This window comes from Rhincodon typus, chromosome 13 (assembly GCF_021869965.1).
Source record: "Rhincodon typus isolate 14 chromosome 13, sRhiTyp1.1, whole genome shotgun sequence".
NCBI lineage: Eukaryota > Metazoa > Chordata > Chondrichthyes > Orectolobiformes > Rhincodontidae > Rhincodon > Rhincodon typus.
Genome location: NC_063344.1, coordinates 10,286,471 through 10,305,358, shown reverse-complemented (window position 1 = coordinate 10,305,358; position 18,888 = coordinate 10,286,471). Strand labels below are relative to the sequence as shown.

Genomic DNA, 18,888 nt, shown 5'->3' with positions numbered 1-18,888 from the left:
ATCAAATTAGGCAGCATATAATTTGACGCTGATCACTTTGTCATCAGCCCATTTGGATGTGTGACTTTGTGCAATTGTTCAAGTTATTAATAGATGTGAATAATTGAAGCCCTAACAGATCTTTATGCGACACCACTAGTCACATGCTGCTAGAGTTTCTACCCCATATCTCTACTTTGTCACCTATCACTCACGAATCTCCCAGGTATTTTCATAATTTGCCCTCAGTTCTGTGAGTTTCTACCTATAAATATGACTTTGGACTCCCAGAAGGCATTTGACAACAGCTATAAACATTCATTCCCCTGTCTGCTGCCTTAGCTACTAAAAAATTAAATGTTTATCAGCTATGACTTATCTGTCATCAATCCACACTGCGTCCCCCTGATTAACTCAGTTTTAGGTGCTCAGTTATCCCAATTCCCTCATTACAGATATTAAGCTGGTCTGTAAGCCCCTGTTTTTTTCCTCTTTCAACTTTACTTTAAGAAAGTGAATTGTACAGTTTTCCAACCCAGATGGGTGACTCCTGTATCCAGGCAACGCTGAAGGCACATATTGGATACCCTAACTAACTGTGTTCCCCTACGTCCTTTAACATCCTGAGATGGAAACAGTCAGGTCCTGGGGTTTGAGTGAATAAAAAAAATTGCTGTTTCTATGGAAAGGCCTAACAGGAGACCATCAATATAAAAATCAGCACAAAATCCAATAGATAATTTAGAATCTTTGGCACCCAAGTGGCAATAATTTGGGCATCAGCACTGCAACATGATTGAAGTGGAACAAGACTGATTTAGGGGAAGCTAGTTGAGCATATGAAGGATAAGTAATTTGAAGGTTAGATTAGATGAGCAAAGGTTGGGGGCTTTTGTAGTACCATAGTGGTTTTAATAAGTAACTTTGAACAAGATGTAGAGAATAGGTACTAGATTGAAAATTAATGCCATAGCTAGACTAGCTTAGGTCATTGTGGATATACTAATTTGCATTGGGTTAGGGAGAACAGAGGATATACCAATGTAGACATAAACCACACGTAGAAGGCAGAAAGGATTGCCCCACCACCCATAATAGTTGTGTTTGCAATGAGTGGATTTGGTGCAAAAGGGCTAGGAGACACCAGACTAGTGTGTTTTTCAGCAAAAGTCATTATGTAGCAAATTGAAAATAAGCCTGGCTAATTTTACCATACACATCCTGAATTACTGAGGCCAAGTTTATTGGTCTGAGGTAGTATTTCTATTCCTGTAATTCAGTAGCATCTTTAACATAGAGCAGGCTCTAAGGATTATTTTATCAATAGGCTGCATTCAAACTGGCCACATCCTGAGAATTTCTCAGATTGCATTTGCTTTAAAACAAAAATCAGCATTGTAGTAATTAACAAGTGTTCAGCTATTAGGGTACAGCCAACATTATTTCAAAAGACATGACCTTAAATCAAATTTACCATTACACTAAAAACAGGAGTCCTTTAATCCATGAAATGATCCATCAACTCAGCCTGATTTTTCAATTTACATGGCTTTATTTGAAAAGAACAGGTAAAGAAGAATTGGATACATTTGTATTATAGCATTGGAGTGCTGTTTTCTATTTACACTTTTATTACTGCATTTAATTCAGAACACTTCAGTATTAATGTTTGTAATGTCTACACAATCTATTTATACTTCTGGGAGTATGTCTCAAATTTGATGTAATTGTCTTCAGTTGAGTAAACCTAGTGTAAAGTTTCCAAAAATGAAAATGGATACCAGGTGGATGAATGGAATAACAAAGCTTTTTTAAATTGGACATATTTCTAATGAGTCATGTCAGTTTAAAGTTTTAAAAAGTACACAGTTAAAAATTAAAAGAATACAAAATTAGTTGAATGGAATAAATTTACAAACATTATTACAAACTAAGCTATACAACCTATTAGATCCCTGTGCATTGATATTAAGTGATAAAGTAACATTTCAAAGTACAGTGACAAGTGCACTTCAACCTTCTAAAGCTGATCAGTGCAAGACTCCCGTACTTGGGTACATTTAATTACAATGAATGAAAAAAACCTGTACCACAGTTAAAGCTCTTTTGATTTTGGCCACATGAAAGTTGGACTGCCCACAAATGAAACATTCCCCGCACTCATATTCTGGGAGACAAAACAAGCCACGTGGTAGAACAGCAACGTAGTGTCTTTCAACAGAAAACAAAATTCTTCATTTTTTTAATGGCCAGTAACATTTGTGACAGCACTGCAGCAATTTATGAAAGGGATCATCTTTACGCACCCCAGCATTATTTTCAATGGAGTTCATCAGTTTGCAACAATGTCACAATGAAGTCATCCTGTGTTCATAAACACCACATAAAAAGTTAGCCAACAATTTCAATAGGACACATTCAGAAGCAAAGGGACATTTGTTGAATACAGTCATGCCAATAATTCCATAACGTCAGAATTCTAAAACTTCTTGGGTAAAACCAGGTAAATTTATAAACACACTTGTATGAAGTCACATTAGTTAAACAGGCAATGTTAACATGTCAAATATAAACTGGCAAATAACTCCAAGAATTAAGTGTTTTTATATCTCAATCTACATTAATGTCATGGAGAAAGCTAACAACTATTACATTTCCTCAGAGTTTGATCAGTTTTAGGTTTGAGGCACACAGCTGTTGGAGATTAGTTTGAAACAGTCAACCAATTTGATTTATCACTAAACCTTGTATAAAAACTTAGCTTCTACTAAATCTCAATATGCTTCTCCTCCTTCCTATTGTCTTATCTTCCTACAGTTCCAAGACTCAAAGCTCAATATTCAAAACAAACGGATAACAGATAAACATACCTGATCCAAGTACACAATCCCCAGACATGCACTGATCAACTTTACAAGATAACGTTGGCAAGTTTACAGAATTTCAATTGAGTTGGAAGTTAGAATGCCAGCTCAGTGAACAAATCAATAATTAGGTAAAAGGACTGATTTTGGCAGTGAGTGGGATATGACAACACTTTTTATTTTTATGTAGAACAAGACACTCAATCGTTCAGTTAACATTCAGAAGCACATCCAACACACGTTAAAAAAAATTTTTGAGGGGCGTCGGCAAGGTGATTATTGAAAGACTCGGATCAAACTTTTTGAAATCTAATGCAGGAAACCTAACAGTACTGTGCAATAATAGATGTCTGTACATTTAAAATATAGTTGGCCTAAATGGACAAAAGTCACCCAAGAACATAAACTGTCCCTATTTTAAAAAAATTACATTTGGAAACTTAATGTGGCCCATAATGTACATCATATCTAGTCTTGACTTCCATCAGTTGAATTGTCACATTAGGGTTTTCCAGTAGACAATTAATTGTCCCTAAAAGAACATAGATTGTCCCCCTTTCAAGATAACAGAAATAAGATGCAGGAGATAAAAGAAATCTTCAATTATAAGGGTTTCCAATATCAACTTTGATATACATTCCCTTGTCATACATATGTTAGCAACTAGCTGAGAACAACTTCATACAAGTTTATTAGAAAATGATGTCATATCCAATCACCATCATCGCTACAATTGCATGTAACAGTTTGGAAGTTAATTCTATTATAGTTATTTTAGAAGGATCATCTTCATTTAAGAATTTGTTTATGCACCACAGCGGGACATAGCGAATTCATACAACTGTAGAGGTGATCTAACAGAATGACGATAGTTTGTTCAAGCAGCTCAAATTTTAAAAAAATCATACTTTGGAATTCTAACTAAATATTTTGCACTACTTGATAAATGCCATTCAAATTACCACTAAAATTATAACGTCCAACTTTAAAGTGTTCACACAATGCAGAGTAAAAAAAAACTAGCCTTTAAAATGTAAATTCAACTTAATTCTTTGGGTAATTTTATTTTGATTTATAACAACTGAAATTAGATACAGAATATCCCCATTTAAAAATCAAATCCAAAATGACTTGAGAACTTTAACTTCAATAAATTTGATTTTGGTAAATAAAACAAGATATACTTACATTTGAAACAATTAGTAGGATTCTTTGTTTCTGATGTAGAATATATATTGATAAAAAACATGATTAAACATTCTACAAAGAAACAGTGTCATTCAGCCATTTTATATTCAAGTTACTCCTTTTTCTTAAAGTCATTGGCTTAGTATCTGAATAAGAAGTTGAACCCAACTACCATGGCTGGGTGATCAATGTAACAGCTTTACAGGTTGACAGCAGTGCCAAATAGGACAGCAACAATTTTGGAGAAACCTCAGTGCTGCTTGGGTTACCAAAAATCTATGGATGACTGCTGCACTTTATTCTAGCAGCAGAAATGAGCAAAGAGCTGTGAGAGATTTTAAATCCCTACAAAAGTTGCATATATGTTGTAAAGTTGCAATGGATAAAATGTGGAAAAGCAAATGGAAAAATTTCCTGAACTTTTAATTTTGACACATTGTTTTGAGGATGTGCAGATTTCATTTTTTCAGAAAAAAAGACTAAATCAAACTATTGCGGCAGACTCTCTGGTTCCTCTCTCTCCGACAACAGCTTCAGGGTTTTCCTGCTGCATCTGAACTACTGTTTCTTCATTGACTCCTTCCTCAGCATCGCTGCTTTCTCCCTCTTCCTCCTCCTCTTCATATTCCGATGATTCCACTGCTTCTTGGCGAGATCGAGATTCTGACATGGTACCAAAGGAATGCGCACTGGTGGAGGCAAGTGAAGATCTCAGCAGAGGTGTGTTTTCAGAGGCATCATCATTTTCTTCGTGGCTGCTATCTACATCATCAGTTTCAGAATCTGATTCTCCCTGAGATGCCACCACCTTCTGTTTGCAGACAGGGCAGGTCTTTTTTGTTCTCGTTAGCCACGGGTCTACACATTTACAGTGGTATGCTGGGCACATAAATTAGGGGAACAAAAAGATTGAATAGGAAATATGCACTTAACATTTGCCAGTACTACAAAAATAAAACATACTATTCACATTTGTCCTTCAATACCATTAGATCAGATGACAGATTAATGGGCATTAGAAGTCTATAAAAAAACATCAAGGTAGATAAGTTCCCAGGGCATGATGGACCTTTCGAGCTACAAATATGGAAGAATGTTGTAAACCTGATCATACAAAACATTAAAAAGTTTATATTCAGTATGCTTGAGATTTGAGTCTGACCTGGTATCAAAGTCTCAAAAGGAGAAAACAGAGTTAATGTTTTGGGTTTGGTGAATCCTTCCTCAGAACTGTTCTGAGGAAGGGTCACCAGACCTGAAACGTTAACTCTTTTCTCCTTCACAGATGCTGCCAGACCTGCTGAGCTTTTCCAGCGACTTTGTTTTTGTTCCTGATTTACAGCATCCACAGTTCTTTTGGTTTTTATCAATGTCTCAACTTTGGGACTATATAACAGATGAGTAGGTTAATGAACACAGTGAGACTGGCAGTCTGAAGTGCAACAGGCAATGCAGATAAACCTTATAGCTTGGATTAGCACATGGAACCACAATATTATAGCCACTACAGAAACTTGGTTGCGCAAAGGGCAGGACTGGCAGCTCAATGTTCCAAGGCTTAGATATTTTAGATGAGTTAGAGATGTAGAAAGGGTGGGGGAGTTGCATCACTGATTAAGGAAAATGTCATAGCTATACCAAAGGACGACATTTTGGAGGACTCAGACAGCAAGGCCATATGGGTAGAATTTAAGATTCAGAAAGGTACAATCACTGATGGGGTCATACTATAGGCCTACCAATAGCCAGCAGGAGATCACCACATCAGGAAAGGATTTAAAAAAACAGGGCTGTTACAGTGGGTGATTCTAACTTCTCCAACACGGACGTGACTACCTTAGTACCAGCGGCTTAGTTGGAGCGGAGTTTGGTAGGTGCATCTCGAAACAATATAAAGACTGTTCAACTTGGATAGGGGCTGTATTAGACTTTTTTTGGGAATGAGCCTGGCTAGGTTATCAAAGTTTCAGAGGAGGAACATTTTGTGAACAGTGATCATAATTCCATAAATTTTAACAAAGTTATGGATAAGGCTAAGACTGGTCCTCAGGTGAAAGTGCTAGACTGGGTAAGGCCAACTATAACAGTATTAGACAGGAACTGGAGAAATTAGATTGGGAGCAGCTGTTTGAGGGTAAATTCATATCTGACATGTGGGAATCTTAATAGCCTGTTGATCAGAGTTTAGGACCAGCATGTTCCTGTGAGGATGAAAGATAAGGATGGCAAGATTTGGAGACCTTGAATGACAAGGGGTATTGAAAGTTTAGTTAAAAAGAAAAAGCAAGTTTATGAGAGGTTTAGGAAACTGAGATCAGAGAAAGCCCTTCTGGAATATAAAGGAAGCAGGAAAGAACCTACAACAAGGAATTAAGGCGGCTAAAAGGGGAAATGTCCTTGGCAAGTAGGATTAAGGAGAATCCCAAGGCTTTTAACACACATTAAAAGCAAGGGGAGAACTAGGCAAAGGATAAATCCACTCAGGAACACAGGAGAGAATTTATCTTGGAGCTAGAGGAAGTGGGTGAGGTCTTTAATGATTAGACCAGTATTCACCAAGGAGATGATGGTAAGATTAGGGAGGGGTATGATGATATTCTGGGACATGATGATTTTAAAGGTGGTGGTGGTATTGGAAGTCTACAAAAAAAAAATCAAAGTAGATAAGTCCCTAGAACATGATGGAATCTATCCCAGGATAATGGAGGCAGCAAGGGAGAAGATTGCTGGGGCTTTGATAGAGATTTTGGTATCTTCTGTAACCACAGGAGCGGTCCCAGAGGATTGGAGAGTAGCCAATGCTGTAATTTTGTTTAGGAAAACAACAAGGATATTCCAGGAAATTATGGGCTGCTGATCAGTGGTAGGGAAATTATTTGAGAAGATTCTTAGGGATAGGATTTACTCACATTTCGAAAGGAAGTGTATGTACCTACTTGACAAGGTGCAAAACCTGACGTACTCTTGAGAAATAAATGCAGGGCAGGTGACTGAGGTGTCAGTAGGGGAGCCCTTTGGGGCCAGTGACCATAATTCTATTAGTTTTAAAATAGTGATGGCACAGGACAGACCAGATCTAAAAGTTAAGTTCTAAATTGGAGGAGGGCCAATTTTGATGGTATTAGGCAAGAACTTTCAAATGTCGATTGTGGGGGAGGTGGGGGTAGCAGACACTTGCAGGTAAAAGGGACGGCTGGAAAATGGGAAGCTTTCAAAAAAATGAGATAACGAGAGTCCAGAGATAGTATGTTGCTGTTAGAATGAAGGGCAAGGCTGGTAGGTGTAGGTAATGCTGGATGACTAGAGAAATTGAAGCTTTGGTCAAGAGAAAGAAGGAAGCACGTGTCAGATATAAACGGTAGAGATTGGTGAATCCCTATAAAAGTGGAGAAAGGCAGTAGGTATAGGGTAAAAGTTCGGCACAACATCGTAGGCCGAAGGGCCTGTACTGTGCTGTACCTTTCTATGTTCTATGTATATACTTAAGAGGGAAATCAGGAGGGCAAAAAGGGGATGAGATAACTTGGGGAAAATAGGGTTAAGGAGAATCCAAAGGGATTCTACAAATACATTAAAGGACAAAAAGGTAACTAGGGAGAGAATAGGATCCCTTAAAGATCAGCAAGGCCACCTACGTGTGGATCCGCAGGAGATGGGGGAAGATACTAAACAAGTATTTTGCATCAGTGTTTACTGTGGAGAAGGATATGGAAGATATAAAATGTGGGGAAATAAATAGCGACATCTTGAAAAATGTCCATTTTACAGAAGTGGTAATGCTGGATGGCTTAAAATGCATAAAGGTAGATAAATCCCTGGAACCTGATCAGGTGTACCCTACAACTCTGGAAAGCTAGGGAAGTGATTGCTGGGCCCCTCAATGAGCTTTGTAACATCGATGGCCACAGGTGAGGTGCCGGAAGACTGGAGGTTGGCTAACGTTGTGCCACAATTTAAGAAAGGTGGTAAGGAAAACCCAGGGAACTTTAGACTGGTGAGCCTGACATCGGTGGTGGGCAAGTTGTGGGAGGAAATCCTGAGGAACAGGATTTACATGTATTTGGAAAGGCAAGGACTAATTAGGGATAGTCAACACGGCTTTGTGCATGGGAAATCATGTGTTTGGTATTTGACAAAGTTCCGGCGGTTAACAAGGTTAAATCACTTGGAACACAGAGAGAACTAGCCATCTGGATATAGAACTGGTCTGAAGATAGAAGCCAGAGGGTGGTGGTGGAGGGTTGCTTTTCAGACTGAAGGCCTGTGACCTGCAGTGTGCCACAAGGATCGGTGCTGGGTCCACTGCTTTTTGTCATTTATATAAATGATCTGGATGCGAACATAGGAGGTATGGTTAGTAAGTTTGCAGATGACACCAATAGTGGACAGCGAGGAAAGTTTTCTCACAATACAGTGGGATCCTGATCAGGTGGGCCAATGCGCTAAGGAGAGGCAGATGGAGTTTAATTTGGATAAATGAGATGTGCTGCATTTTGGAAAGGCAAATCAGGGCAGGACTTCTACACTTAATGGTTAGGTCCAGGGAAGTGCTGCTGAACAAAGAGACCTTGCAGTGTAGGTTCATAGTTCCTGCAAAGTGGAGTTGCAGGTAGACTGGATCATGAAGGTGGTGTTTGGTATACTTGCCTTTAGTCAGTGCATTGAGTACAGGAGTTGGGAGGTTATGTTGCGGTTGTACAAGACATAGGGTTAGGCCACTTTTGGAACACTGTGTGCAATTCTGATCTCTCTGCTATAGGAAAGATGTTGTGAAACTTGAAAGAGTTCAGAAAAGATTTACAAGCATGTTGCCAGGGTTAGAGGGTTTGAGCTATAGGGAGAGGCTGAATAAACTGGGATTAATGCCCCTGGACGGTCAGAGACTGAGGGGTGACCTTATAGAGGTTTATAAAATCATGAGGGGCATGGATAGGGTAAATAGGCAAGGTCTTTTGCCCAGGGTGGGAAGTCCAAAACTAGGAGGGCATAAGTTTAAGTTAAGAGGGCAAAGATTTAAAAGGGACCTAAAGGGCAAAGCTTTCACACAGAGCGTGGTGCGTGTATGAAATGAACTGCTGGACGAAGTGGTGAACAATTACAAAATATAAAAGGCATCTGATGGGTATATGAATAGAAAGGGTTTAGACGGATATGGGCCAAATGCTGGCAAATGGGATTAGATTTATTTAGGATATCTGGTCAGCATGGACGGGTTGGACCGAGGGGTACGTTTCTGTGCTGTAAATCTCTATGCCTAATAAGTCCTTTAGAGTCATAGTCAGCATGGCTTTATGGGGTGGGGAGGGGGGGGGGGTGGTGGTGGTGGTCTTGTGGTCTTGTCTCACAAACTTGATTGAGTTTTTGAGGAAGTAATTAAGATGATTGATGAAGCTAGGGTGGCAGATGTTGCCTATATGGACTTTACTAAAGCATTTGACAAAGTCCCTTATGGTATGCTGGTCTAGAAGACGCATGGTAAGTTGGCAAATTGGCTTCATCATGGCAGAGAGAGGATAGCTGTGAAGAGGTGTTATTCTGACTGGACATTTATGACCACTGCTGCTCCACAAAGGCCAGTGCTGGGTCCTCTGCTGTTTGAAATATATATAAATGATTTCAATGAAAATGCAGGCAGTCTGATTAGTTTGCAGACGAATAGGAAAATTGGTGGAATTGTAGATAGGTAGGAAGATGGCAGGTGAAATTTAATCTGGATAAGTGCGAGGTGACGCATTTCAGGAGGTCAAATGCAAGAAAGTATGCAGCTAATGGCAGGATCCTTAGGATAATTGATATACACAGGGATCCTGTGGTCCCCTTGTTTGGAGTATTATGTGCAGCTCTGGTTGCAAAACTATAGGAAGGACGTGGAGGCTTTGGAGATGGTGCAAAAGAGGTTTACCAGGATGTTGCCTGGATTGCAGTGCATTAACCATAAAGAGATGATGGTCAACTTGTAATGTTTTCGCTAGAAGTGTCAGAGGCTGAGGGACAACCTGATATAAGTATATAAAATTATGAGAGGCATAGATAGGATGGATGGTCAGTCAGAGTCTTTTGGACAGGGTGGAAATGTGAAATACTAGTGGGCATAAATTTAAAATAGAGGAGACAAGTTTAAGGGAGATGTGCAAGGAAGGTTTTTACAGAGGATGGTAGGTGCCTGGAACATGCTGCCAGGTGAAGAGACAAATTTTAAGAGGAATTTACATGAACAGGCAGGGAATAGAAGGATATGGACCATGTGCAGGCAGATAGGATTGGTTTAGAATGGCATCATGGTCGGCACATACATGGTGAGCCAAATAGCCTGTTCCTACACTGTACTGTTCTATGATAATAATAGGAAACAATTGGTGAAGGTAGTGGGGGGGGGGGGGGGGGGGGGGGGGGTGAAGGAAATGTGTTAATTTAACATTCTATATTTGATGTGGACAAGTGAGGGACCTGCCGAAGTCGACCAGGGAGAAGCTAATATAACATCGGCCGGAGTGTTTTAAGATTGCTCATTACAGAATTGAGAAGTATTTGCTTACCGTGTGAACAGGGCAGGATGCGAAGCTTGTCACCTTCATCATATTCATCTAGACAAATTGCGCACACCTCATATTCATCACCTGCAGTGACAAAGGAATGATTATGCTTTGCTGCTCTAACAAGGGACTATTTTGCCATTATGATATTAACATGTCTGCATAGTCACTAATAAACATTAGACCTTACTCAGGATTTATTTGGCAAGAAGAGTGGTATCCTGTTTATATTGCAGGATCTCTCTTGGGACACTAAATAGAACCAGGCACTACACACTGACGTTTAATCTTCATTGGGGTTCAATACCCCAGTTCCTTGCTTGTGTGTATGACAAAATAATCACTTATGCAAATAATGGGTACACCACACATAAGGGCCTTGCTGTCTATACTCACTGTACAGAAATATTTCACACTAATTGCCCTCTACTGGCCATTTATCATACTCTAGAAGAGACTAAGAAAGCACAAGACATCTTTCAAGTCTACACTTCTTAAATACTGAAAATCAGGCAGTTATCTATCAGAGAGCACAGTTAATGGTTCTAGAGGCTGAACGTTCAGCAGAATGACTGAAAAATCTTTTGCCATTCTCCTCACAAACCATGAACAATGAAATGTTTGAGATAATGCACATGTTAGTAAAATGATCCACTTGACAATGTCTCCAATGTGTCTCTATGTGAAATGCTATCGGGGAGGATATGACATCAGAAATTTCTGCTGGCTGTTTAAGTGCTGTTGCAAACACCAATGAATTGGCTTCCAAATTTTAAGTTACAATTTTAAGTTCCAACGAAGAATCATTGGACTTGAAATGTCAACTCAGTTTCTCTCTCCAGACTGCTGCCAGATCAGAGTTTCTTCAGCACTGTAAATCATAGTTTAAAGATTTGGGAGCCCAAAATGTGCTTCTCTAAAGAAAGAGCTATAATTGTGGATCTTAACATCCGACAATGCAACATGACAACTTATTTTGTCCCACGTAATTTCCTGGACTTTTAAATGGACTATTCTTAGAGGGAAAGAAACTGCTCTGAAGTATTGAGGTAATATTGCAGCACAAGTAATATTGCAGCACAAGTAATATCCTGGAGTCAAACTGCACAGAAACCCCCAAATATGGAGGCATCACCCCTTTAAATATTTATCGGGTTTCTTTTGGTGAAGACGCCAGGTTTTTTTCTAGTTTCAGGACGTACTAAATATCAGTTAAAGTCTTTTACTAAAAGGAAGCATTTTATCTTTAATACAGCTACTTCTGAAAGCTGGATGGTTCTTATGCAACCCATCTTGTTCCTAACACTACTTCTAGGACTTTATGTTTGAAATGGCATGATTTCGACTTCTGTTTAAACGTGTGAGAATGTACTGTACTGTGCAAACAAGAGATGAAATGAAGCATCTCCCATCTTTTGCAACACCTAGATTTAAAAGTCTTTGGATTTCAGTGATATAGTTAGGAATTTTTAAACAAAATAGGTTTTCCAACTTCAGCCTGGCACTCCTTATGTAGTAAGAACTGAAAGAACTGCAGATGCTGTAGGTCAGAGAAAAAAATAGAAGTTGCTGGAAAAGCTCAGCAAGTCTGGCAGCACCTGTGGACAGAAATCAGAATTAATGTTTCAGGTTGATTGATTTATTTATTGTCACATGTACCGAAGTACAGTGAAAAGCTTTATTTCGGAGCAGTACAGGCAGATCATGGTAAGCAAGGATGTACGGACCAAAAAGACTTAGACAATTTTAAAGTTCCAAAGGAGAATTATTGGACTTGAAATGTCAGCTCAGTTTCTCTCTCCAGACTGTTGCCAGACCCAAAGTTTCTTCAACAGGTTACACTGCTGAGGACGTGCACCAGGCCAGATCAATTTTAGCAAGATCAGCATTATTTGAGGCTAGAGATTTCATTCATTGGTCTAATAACGGGCGGGAAGAAGCTGTTTCTGAACTTGCTGGTGCGTTTGTTCAAGCTTCTGTTTCTTCTGACGGAAGAGGTTGTAAGAGGTCATTATCATGTAAATGAAGTCCATGGATGGTTGGCTGGCTTCCGAGAAGGTGTAGGCTGTGCACACTACTTCTGTCGCTGCTTACGGTCCTGGACAGAGCAGTTGCCATACCAAGCCGTTATGCACCTGGACAGTATGCTTTCAATCGTGCGTCTGTAGAATTCAGTGAGGGTCCTAACTGACATGCCAAATTTCTTAAGCCACTTAAGGAAGAAGAGGCATTTACGTGGGAAGTCCAGGACAGGTTGCCGGTTGTTATCACTGAGGAACTTGACGCTCTCCACCCTCCCAACCTCAGTTCTGTTGATGTAGATGGGGGCGTGTTCTCCTCCTTTCTTTAAGGAAATGATCAGTTCTTTAGTTTTGCTGACATCGAGAGGTTGTTCTCATTGCACCATGTCATCAATCCCTCGATTTTCCTTCTGTATTTTGACTCGTTGTTGTTAGGTATCCGTCCTACTACGACAGTGTCGTCAGCGAACTTGTAGATGGTGTTCGCTTGCAATTTGGAACACAGTAGTGGATGTACAGGGAGTACAGTAGGGGGCTGAGGACACATCCTTGGGAGGCTCCAGTGTTGAGTGTTATTGTGGAGGAGGTTGCAGTTACCTATTCTCACTGATTGCGGTCTGTGGGTCAGAAAGCTGAGGATCCAGTTGCAGAGGGCGGAGCCCAGACCAGGGTCATGGAGTTTGAGATCAGTCTGCAGGGGATAATCGTGTTGAAGGTGGGGCTGTAGTCAATGAGCAGGAGTCTGATGTAGGTGTCCTTGTTCCAAGGATGAATGCAGGGCTAGGGATATGGCATCTGCTGTGGACCTGTCATGTCAGTAGACAAATTGTAGGGGATTGAGCCAGTCTGGGAGACTGGAATTGATGTGGGCCATGACCAGCCTCTCAAAGCACTTCATGGATTACTGAGGTCAGAGCCATTGCGGAGGTCATTAAGGCACATTGCATGTGCGTTCTTAAGTATGGGGATGATGGTGGTCTTCTTGGAGCTGGTGGGGACTTTGGCTTGTTGGAGGGAGAGGTTGAAGATGTTGGTGAATACCTCAGACAGTTGATCCACACAGGATCTGAGCACTTGGCCAGGGACACCATTCAGGCCCGTCGCTTTCCTTGGGTTGACTCCTCAGTTCTGAGGAAGGGTCACTCGACCCAAAGCATTAACACTCATTTCTCTCCAGACACTGCCATATCTGCTGAGCCTTTCCAGCCACTCCTTATATCGTGTCATGACAGAATAAAAAATTTTGTTTATAAAGGATGTGAAAATCTTTTTATAAATCCATGCTTTAACAGAATTACAGAGATAATAAGAGCTGCAGATGCTGGAGTCAGAGATAACACAGTGTGGAGCTGGAGCAGCACAGCAGGCCAGGCAGCAGAGGAGCAGGAAAGCTCCTTGGCGCCCCGACCCAAAATGTCAACTTTTTGCTCCTCTGACACTGCCTGGCCTGCTGTGCTCCTCCAGCTCCACACTGTTTTATCTATTAACAGAACAACAGTTGTTATTAAGCAAGGAAACATGGCAACCAATTTGCATTTAGTAGGGGTGTGACAAGCTAACAAACAGTTGACCTGAAACTTCAACTTTGTATCTGGACAAGAGTGTGACTTGCATATTACTAAGATTTTCTGCTTTAATTTTTATTTTCTAGCATCTGTAAGTTAAAAATTGATGACAGAATTAACAAAGAAATTAGAGTCACAGAAAATTTACAGCTCAGAAAAATCTACAGGTCTTTAGTCCATCGTGTCCACACTGGCCATTTAGCATTTGTCTATTCTAATCCTATTTTCCACTACTTGGGCCATTTTTTTTATGCTTCATGTGTTCATCTAAATACTGCTTAAATGTCTTGTTGGTTCCCCCCTCTACCATCCTTTTAGGCAGTGAGCTCCAGATCTGGGTGTTGGCTGTGAGTATTCTTCATGATTTGAGTTTTAACAGTCGCATCTCACTCTGGGTGAGAACTTTTCTCCCCCTCAAATCTCCTGCCCCTTAAAACTGTGCTCCCTAGCTACTGAACCCTCTACAAAAGAGGGGACATTTCTCCCTATCTACCCTGTTTATGCCCTTAAATTATTCCCTTTCATCACGCCCTCAACAAAAACATTAATTGTTTGAAAATTAAAATCAGTATAAACATAAAAATATTACTGAAAACTGGACAGTTTATAGATATATAATTCCCTTCTGCTAGTCCATCAGAAACCAGAGCTTGTAGTAGATTATTAGTCACGGCTAATGCTGCATTTCAGTGATGCTGTGATTTTAATTGGTGACAGATTAATTCAAGAAATAACTAAGGAAACATGGTAGTTAAAGATCAGTGCGATCTTTTCCAGAAGTCTTGTCAAATTTAAGCAGTTGGTTCATGCAAAGATACTTCCCAGTTTACTCAATTTAAAACAATCCAGACGAGTGAGATGAAGTGTCTTACATGCTTAAAGTCAACCAGAGTCACTACTGATATTAGAACCAAAATGGTTCATGGTAGGTAGACACTAGCATAATCCATTTCTTCAGGTATCAACTTAGCAGTGATGATAGTGTCACCTCAGGCAGAGGGACGTACATCCATTGTTTTGGTGGACAAGTTTCAACCTTAGGCTAAACTTGAAAATCTTACTTATCTGTTGGCTGTGAGTATTCTTCATGATTCGAGTTTTAACAGTCACATGCCTAGTTTAAAAACTGTCAAAAATCTCTCAAGATCTCAAGCAGACTCAAAACTTGTTATTTTCCCCCCTCCCGAGTTGCATCTATTTCAAATGTTGCATTTACTAAAGATACAAATTCATCTTGTCTTGCATTTACAAATAAACTTTAACCATTAATATATAATGTTGGTTGAAGATTTTTAAGGATGCATCAAATGAACAACAAGCACTTCTTGTGAACAAGTGGGTACTTTCTAACATGGACCAGGAAGGAGGATTGCCCGCTGTCAAGAAAATGGCACTTGGTGCCACGAATTAACATTTTAACATATTTTATCTCACCACCAGGACTAGTAGACAGAAATACTCAACCTCATCAAAGCATAGAACGTCATCTAGCACAGTGAAGGAAGAGGAGACAATACCATTCAAGTAAAAGTAGAGCAGAAACTCTATCCTGGACATTCATGCCAGTGAAATCCATAATCCACATGGAATTGGGTGAACCAGTGCAAAAGGGCTGGAGAGTCATATATGAGCATTATCCCAAAATGCATGATGTTCTACAATAATTTCAAACAGTTGGTCATGCCCAGAATTGCACTGGTTTGAAGCAGCTCTCAAATGCACTGATTTTCTTTTAAATACAGGCACTCGGAGGAACATTCTAAAAATGTTGGTGATACCAGAAAAGACTCAATTTACTTGGGATTGAGTTCATTAAGCATGTTGCAATGGGATAGCAGAGTGATTAGTAGACTAAAGGCCTGGACTTTATGATCTGCAGATTTGAGATTAAGTTGCACTCATAGTATTTGGGAATTTTAAATCAGATAATAAAAATCTAAATTTTTAAAAAATCAGCAATGACGACCATAAAACTTAGATTATTGTATAAACAAATCTGGTTCACTAATACCTTTTAGAAAGAAAATTTGATGTCTTTAACCAATCTGGGCCTATGTGTGTTTACAGAAACTAATGAATTGGACTCAACTGCCCTCTGAAAGGTCCCAACAAGCCACTCAATTGTATCAAACCACTGTGAAAAGCAATAAGTATAAATACAGACAGATTTCCCAGCATTCACGTTCCAGACCAGTGCCTCCTCACATCTGGGAACTTGTGCCAAAAACGTTCGGAGAATTGCTCCACAATTAAGCAAGAAACCTTCTGACATGATCATATTCACAGAACCATAGCTTCCAGCTAAAGTCCCAGACTCCTCCATCATATCATCAGAATCACAGAATCCCTACAGTGCGGAAACAGGCCCTTCGGCCCAACAAGTCTACACTGACCCACAGAGCATCCCACCCAGATCCATCCCCCTATAACCCACCTAATCTACACCCAATTATCTGGGCATGTTTTAACCCATTGGCAGAACCACCAGAGCTGGCAGCAGTAGTACACAATCAGGAGGAAGTAGCCTTGCTAGTCATCACTGACTTCAGACTATAATGAAGTGTCTCAAATCAAAATAAACAGATAAATATGCTGATTATCATTAAGACCTTCCTTCAGTTGTAAATCAGTACTTGCTCAGATGGAATACTAATTGAAAGAAACAATAAAGGTAGTAAGGTCATAAAATTATACTCTAGTGGGTCATCTTCAACGTTCACCAAGAGTAGCTTTGCAGCAACTACTGACTGAGCTGGTTAGGTCCTGAGGGATCTATTCGCCAGGCATAAAGAGTCTCAACAGGTGAGGAAAATTTACCAGACCTCACCCTCACCCACCTACCTCTTGTATTTGCATTTATCCATGACAGGAGAGTCCACCATAAAGTTAATGTGGAACAAAGTCAGGTTTTCACACAGATGACAGCCTCCCTATCATGCCATATGGATCAGTTGGAAGAAGTCAACAGACCAATAATAAACCATAATACTGGAAAAGCTCAGCAGATTGAGCAGGAACTGTGGAGAAAGAAAGAGTTAATGGTGTGAATCTGATAGAGTTCCAAACAACAGCTATACCAGAATTCTCTCTCCGCAGATGCTTCCACACCTGCTGGGCTTTTTTTCCAGAATTGATCTTCATCTCAGATTACTAACATGAGCAGAATTTTGCTTTTAAGTCAGGAGACCAACTGGCTTGAATGAGTGTTAAACAGTATCTCACATGCAACAAATACATTCAGCACTTAAAATTCAGGTACCAACCTGGTGAAGCTACAATGCAGATGACACACATGCTAAACAGGAGAAGCACACTCTAGACAGAGCTAAATGATCTGATAACCAGCGCTCTACAGTCCTGCCACATGCAGTCATGAATGGTGGTAGACAGTTAATTAATGAGAGAAAGAGGCTGTATAAAAATGTAATTATAGCAGAACTCTGCAACTGCAAAAGAACAAGGGTAAAGGATTGTCAACAATTTGCAGCCAGAGGTATCAAGTAGGTACACTATCTCTGCGTCAGTTCCATAAAAGCAAGTCTTCAGCCAGTTCAATTCACTTCACCTCCAATCAAGAAATGGCTCAGTGCACTGAATAAAAGAGACTGTTGTTGGGATATTGCCCTGGGTTAACAATCTTACAAAACCTCATATTAGTAATAGTAAAACAAAACAAATATCCCAACAGTCCCAATGAACCATTACATAAACGGGGTTGTTATGACAACTGCCAAATCAAATCAGCCTCCCTATTTCTGCATTCACAGAAGTGAAATTAAAGCAAAGACTCTTAAAATTGACTCTAATGGTTTTAGCCAAAACTTTTTCTTCAACAGTTCCAGACTTTGTGAATACTTGATACTAGGTTATAGCTTAAACAAAAGAATTAACAATTTATCAGTTAGCTTTAGCTGCACAACGTTAAGTAAGCTAATTCAATTAATGTCGGATTTAAACCCAACCTTCTTTGATTCCAGCCCCCACTCAAACAAATAGACAGACAGACAGACAGTTAAGGGTGCAAAAAGAGATATACGGGTATGATTTGGGGGTGATTACAGAGATTTATTTACAGGGAGACCAGGTTGGTGAATTGAATACCCAAGAGTACTCTCTTTCAAAAAGATAGGCATGAAGGAAAAAGGAGGTGGGACAACTTTGCGAGTAAAGGACAGATCAGTGCCATAGTGAGAAATGATTTGGCACTGAACTTTATGACATCAAATTAGTCTTGTAGAAATAAGAAATAACAAGGGAAAGAAGTGCCCGGTGGGAATAATCTATAGGTCACCAAACAACAGTTCCACAGTGGGCCACAATATAAACCAGGAAATACTAGGAACTTGTAAAAGTACAATGATCATGGGTGATTGCGATATGCATATTGACTGGATTAATCAAATTGGCAAAAAGTAACCTCAGAAGCTATTGAAATGCACTACAGATCGTTTCTTGGGGAACCAAACGTGGAACATGTTATTCTGGATTTAATATTGGATAATGAAATGCAATTAAATAAAAATCTCGTGGAAAAAGGTTCTTCTACGCAAGAATGATTAGAGCACACTAGAATTTCAAATTCAGTTTGAGGGTGAGAAAATCTGATGTCCCACACTAGTGTTCTGGAGTTAAACAAAGGTAATTACATAACCATGAGGACAGATTTAGATTGGGCAGGAAGACTAAAGATTGGACAGTTCATGAGAAGAGGCAGATGGCAATGGCAGTTTTGAGAGGA

General features: G+C 39.8%; 1 protein-coding gene across 1 annotated transcript in view; it reads right to left on the bottom strand.

Annotated features, from left to right (window-relative positions):
* Positions 1–1,511: 1,511 nt before the first annotated feature.
* The window catches only part of rnf13 (ring finger protein 13), a 187,006-nt gene continuing 169,629 nt past the window's right edge, over positions 1,512–18,888 (bottom strand). Inside the window, exons 8-9 of the mRNA XM_048604167.1 lie at positions 10,568–10,648; positions 1,512–4,910 (exon numbers count right to left, since the gene is read on the bottom strand). Of these exons, the coding sequence (XP_048460124.1) occupies positions 4,516–4,910; positions 10,568–10,648 (476 nt within the window). The 3' untranslated portion in view covers positions 1,512–4,515. The remainder of the gene's footprint in view (positions 4,911–10,567; positions 10,649–18,888) is intronic.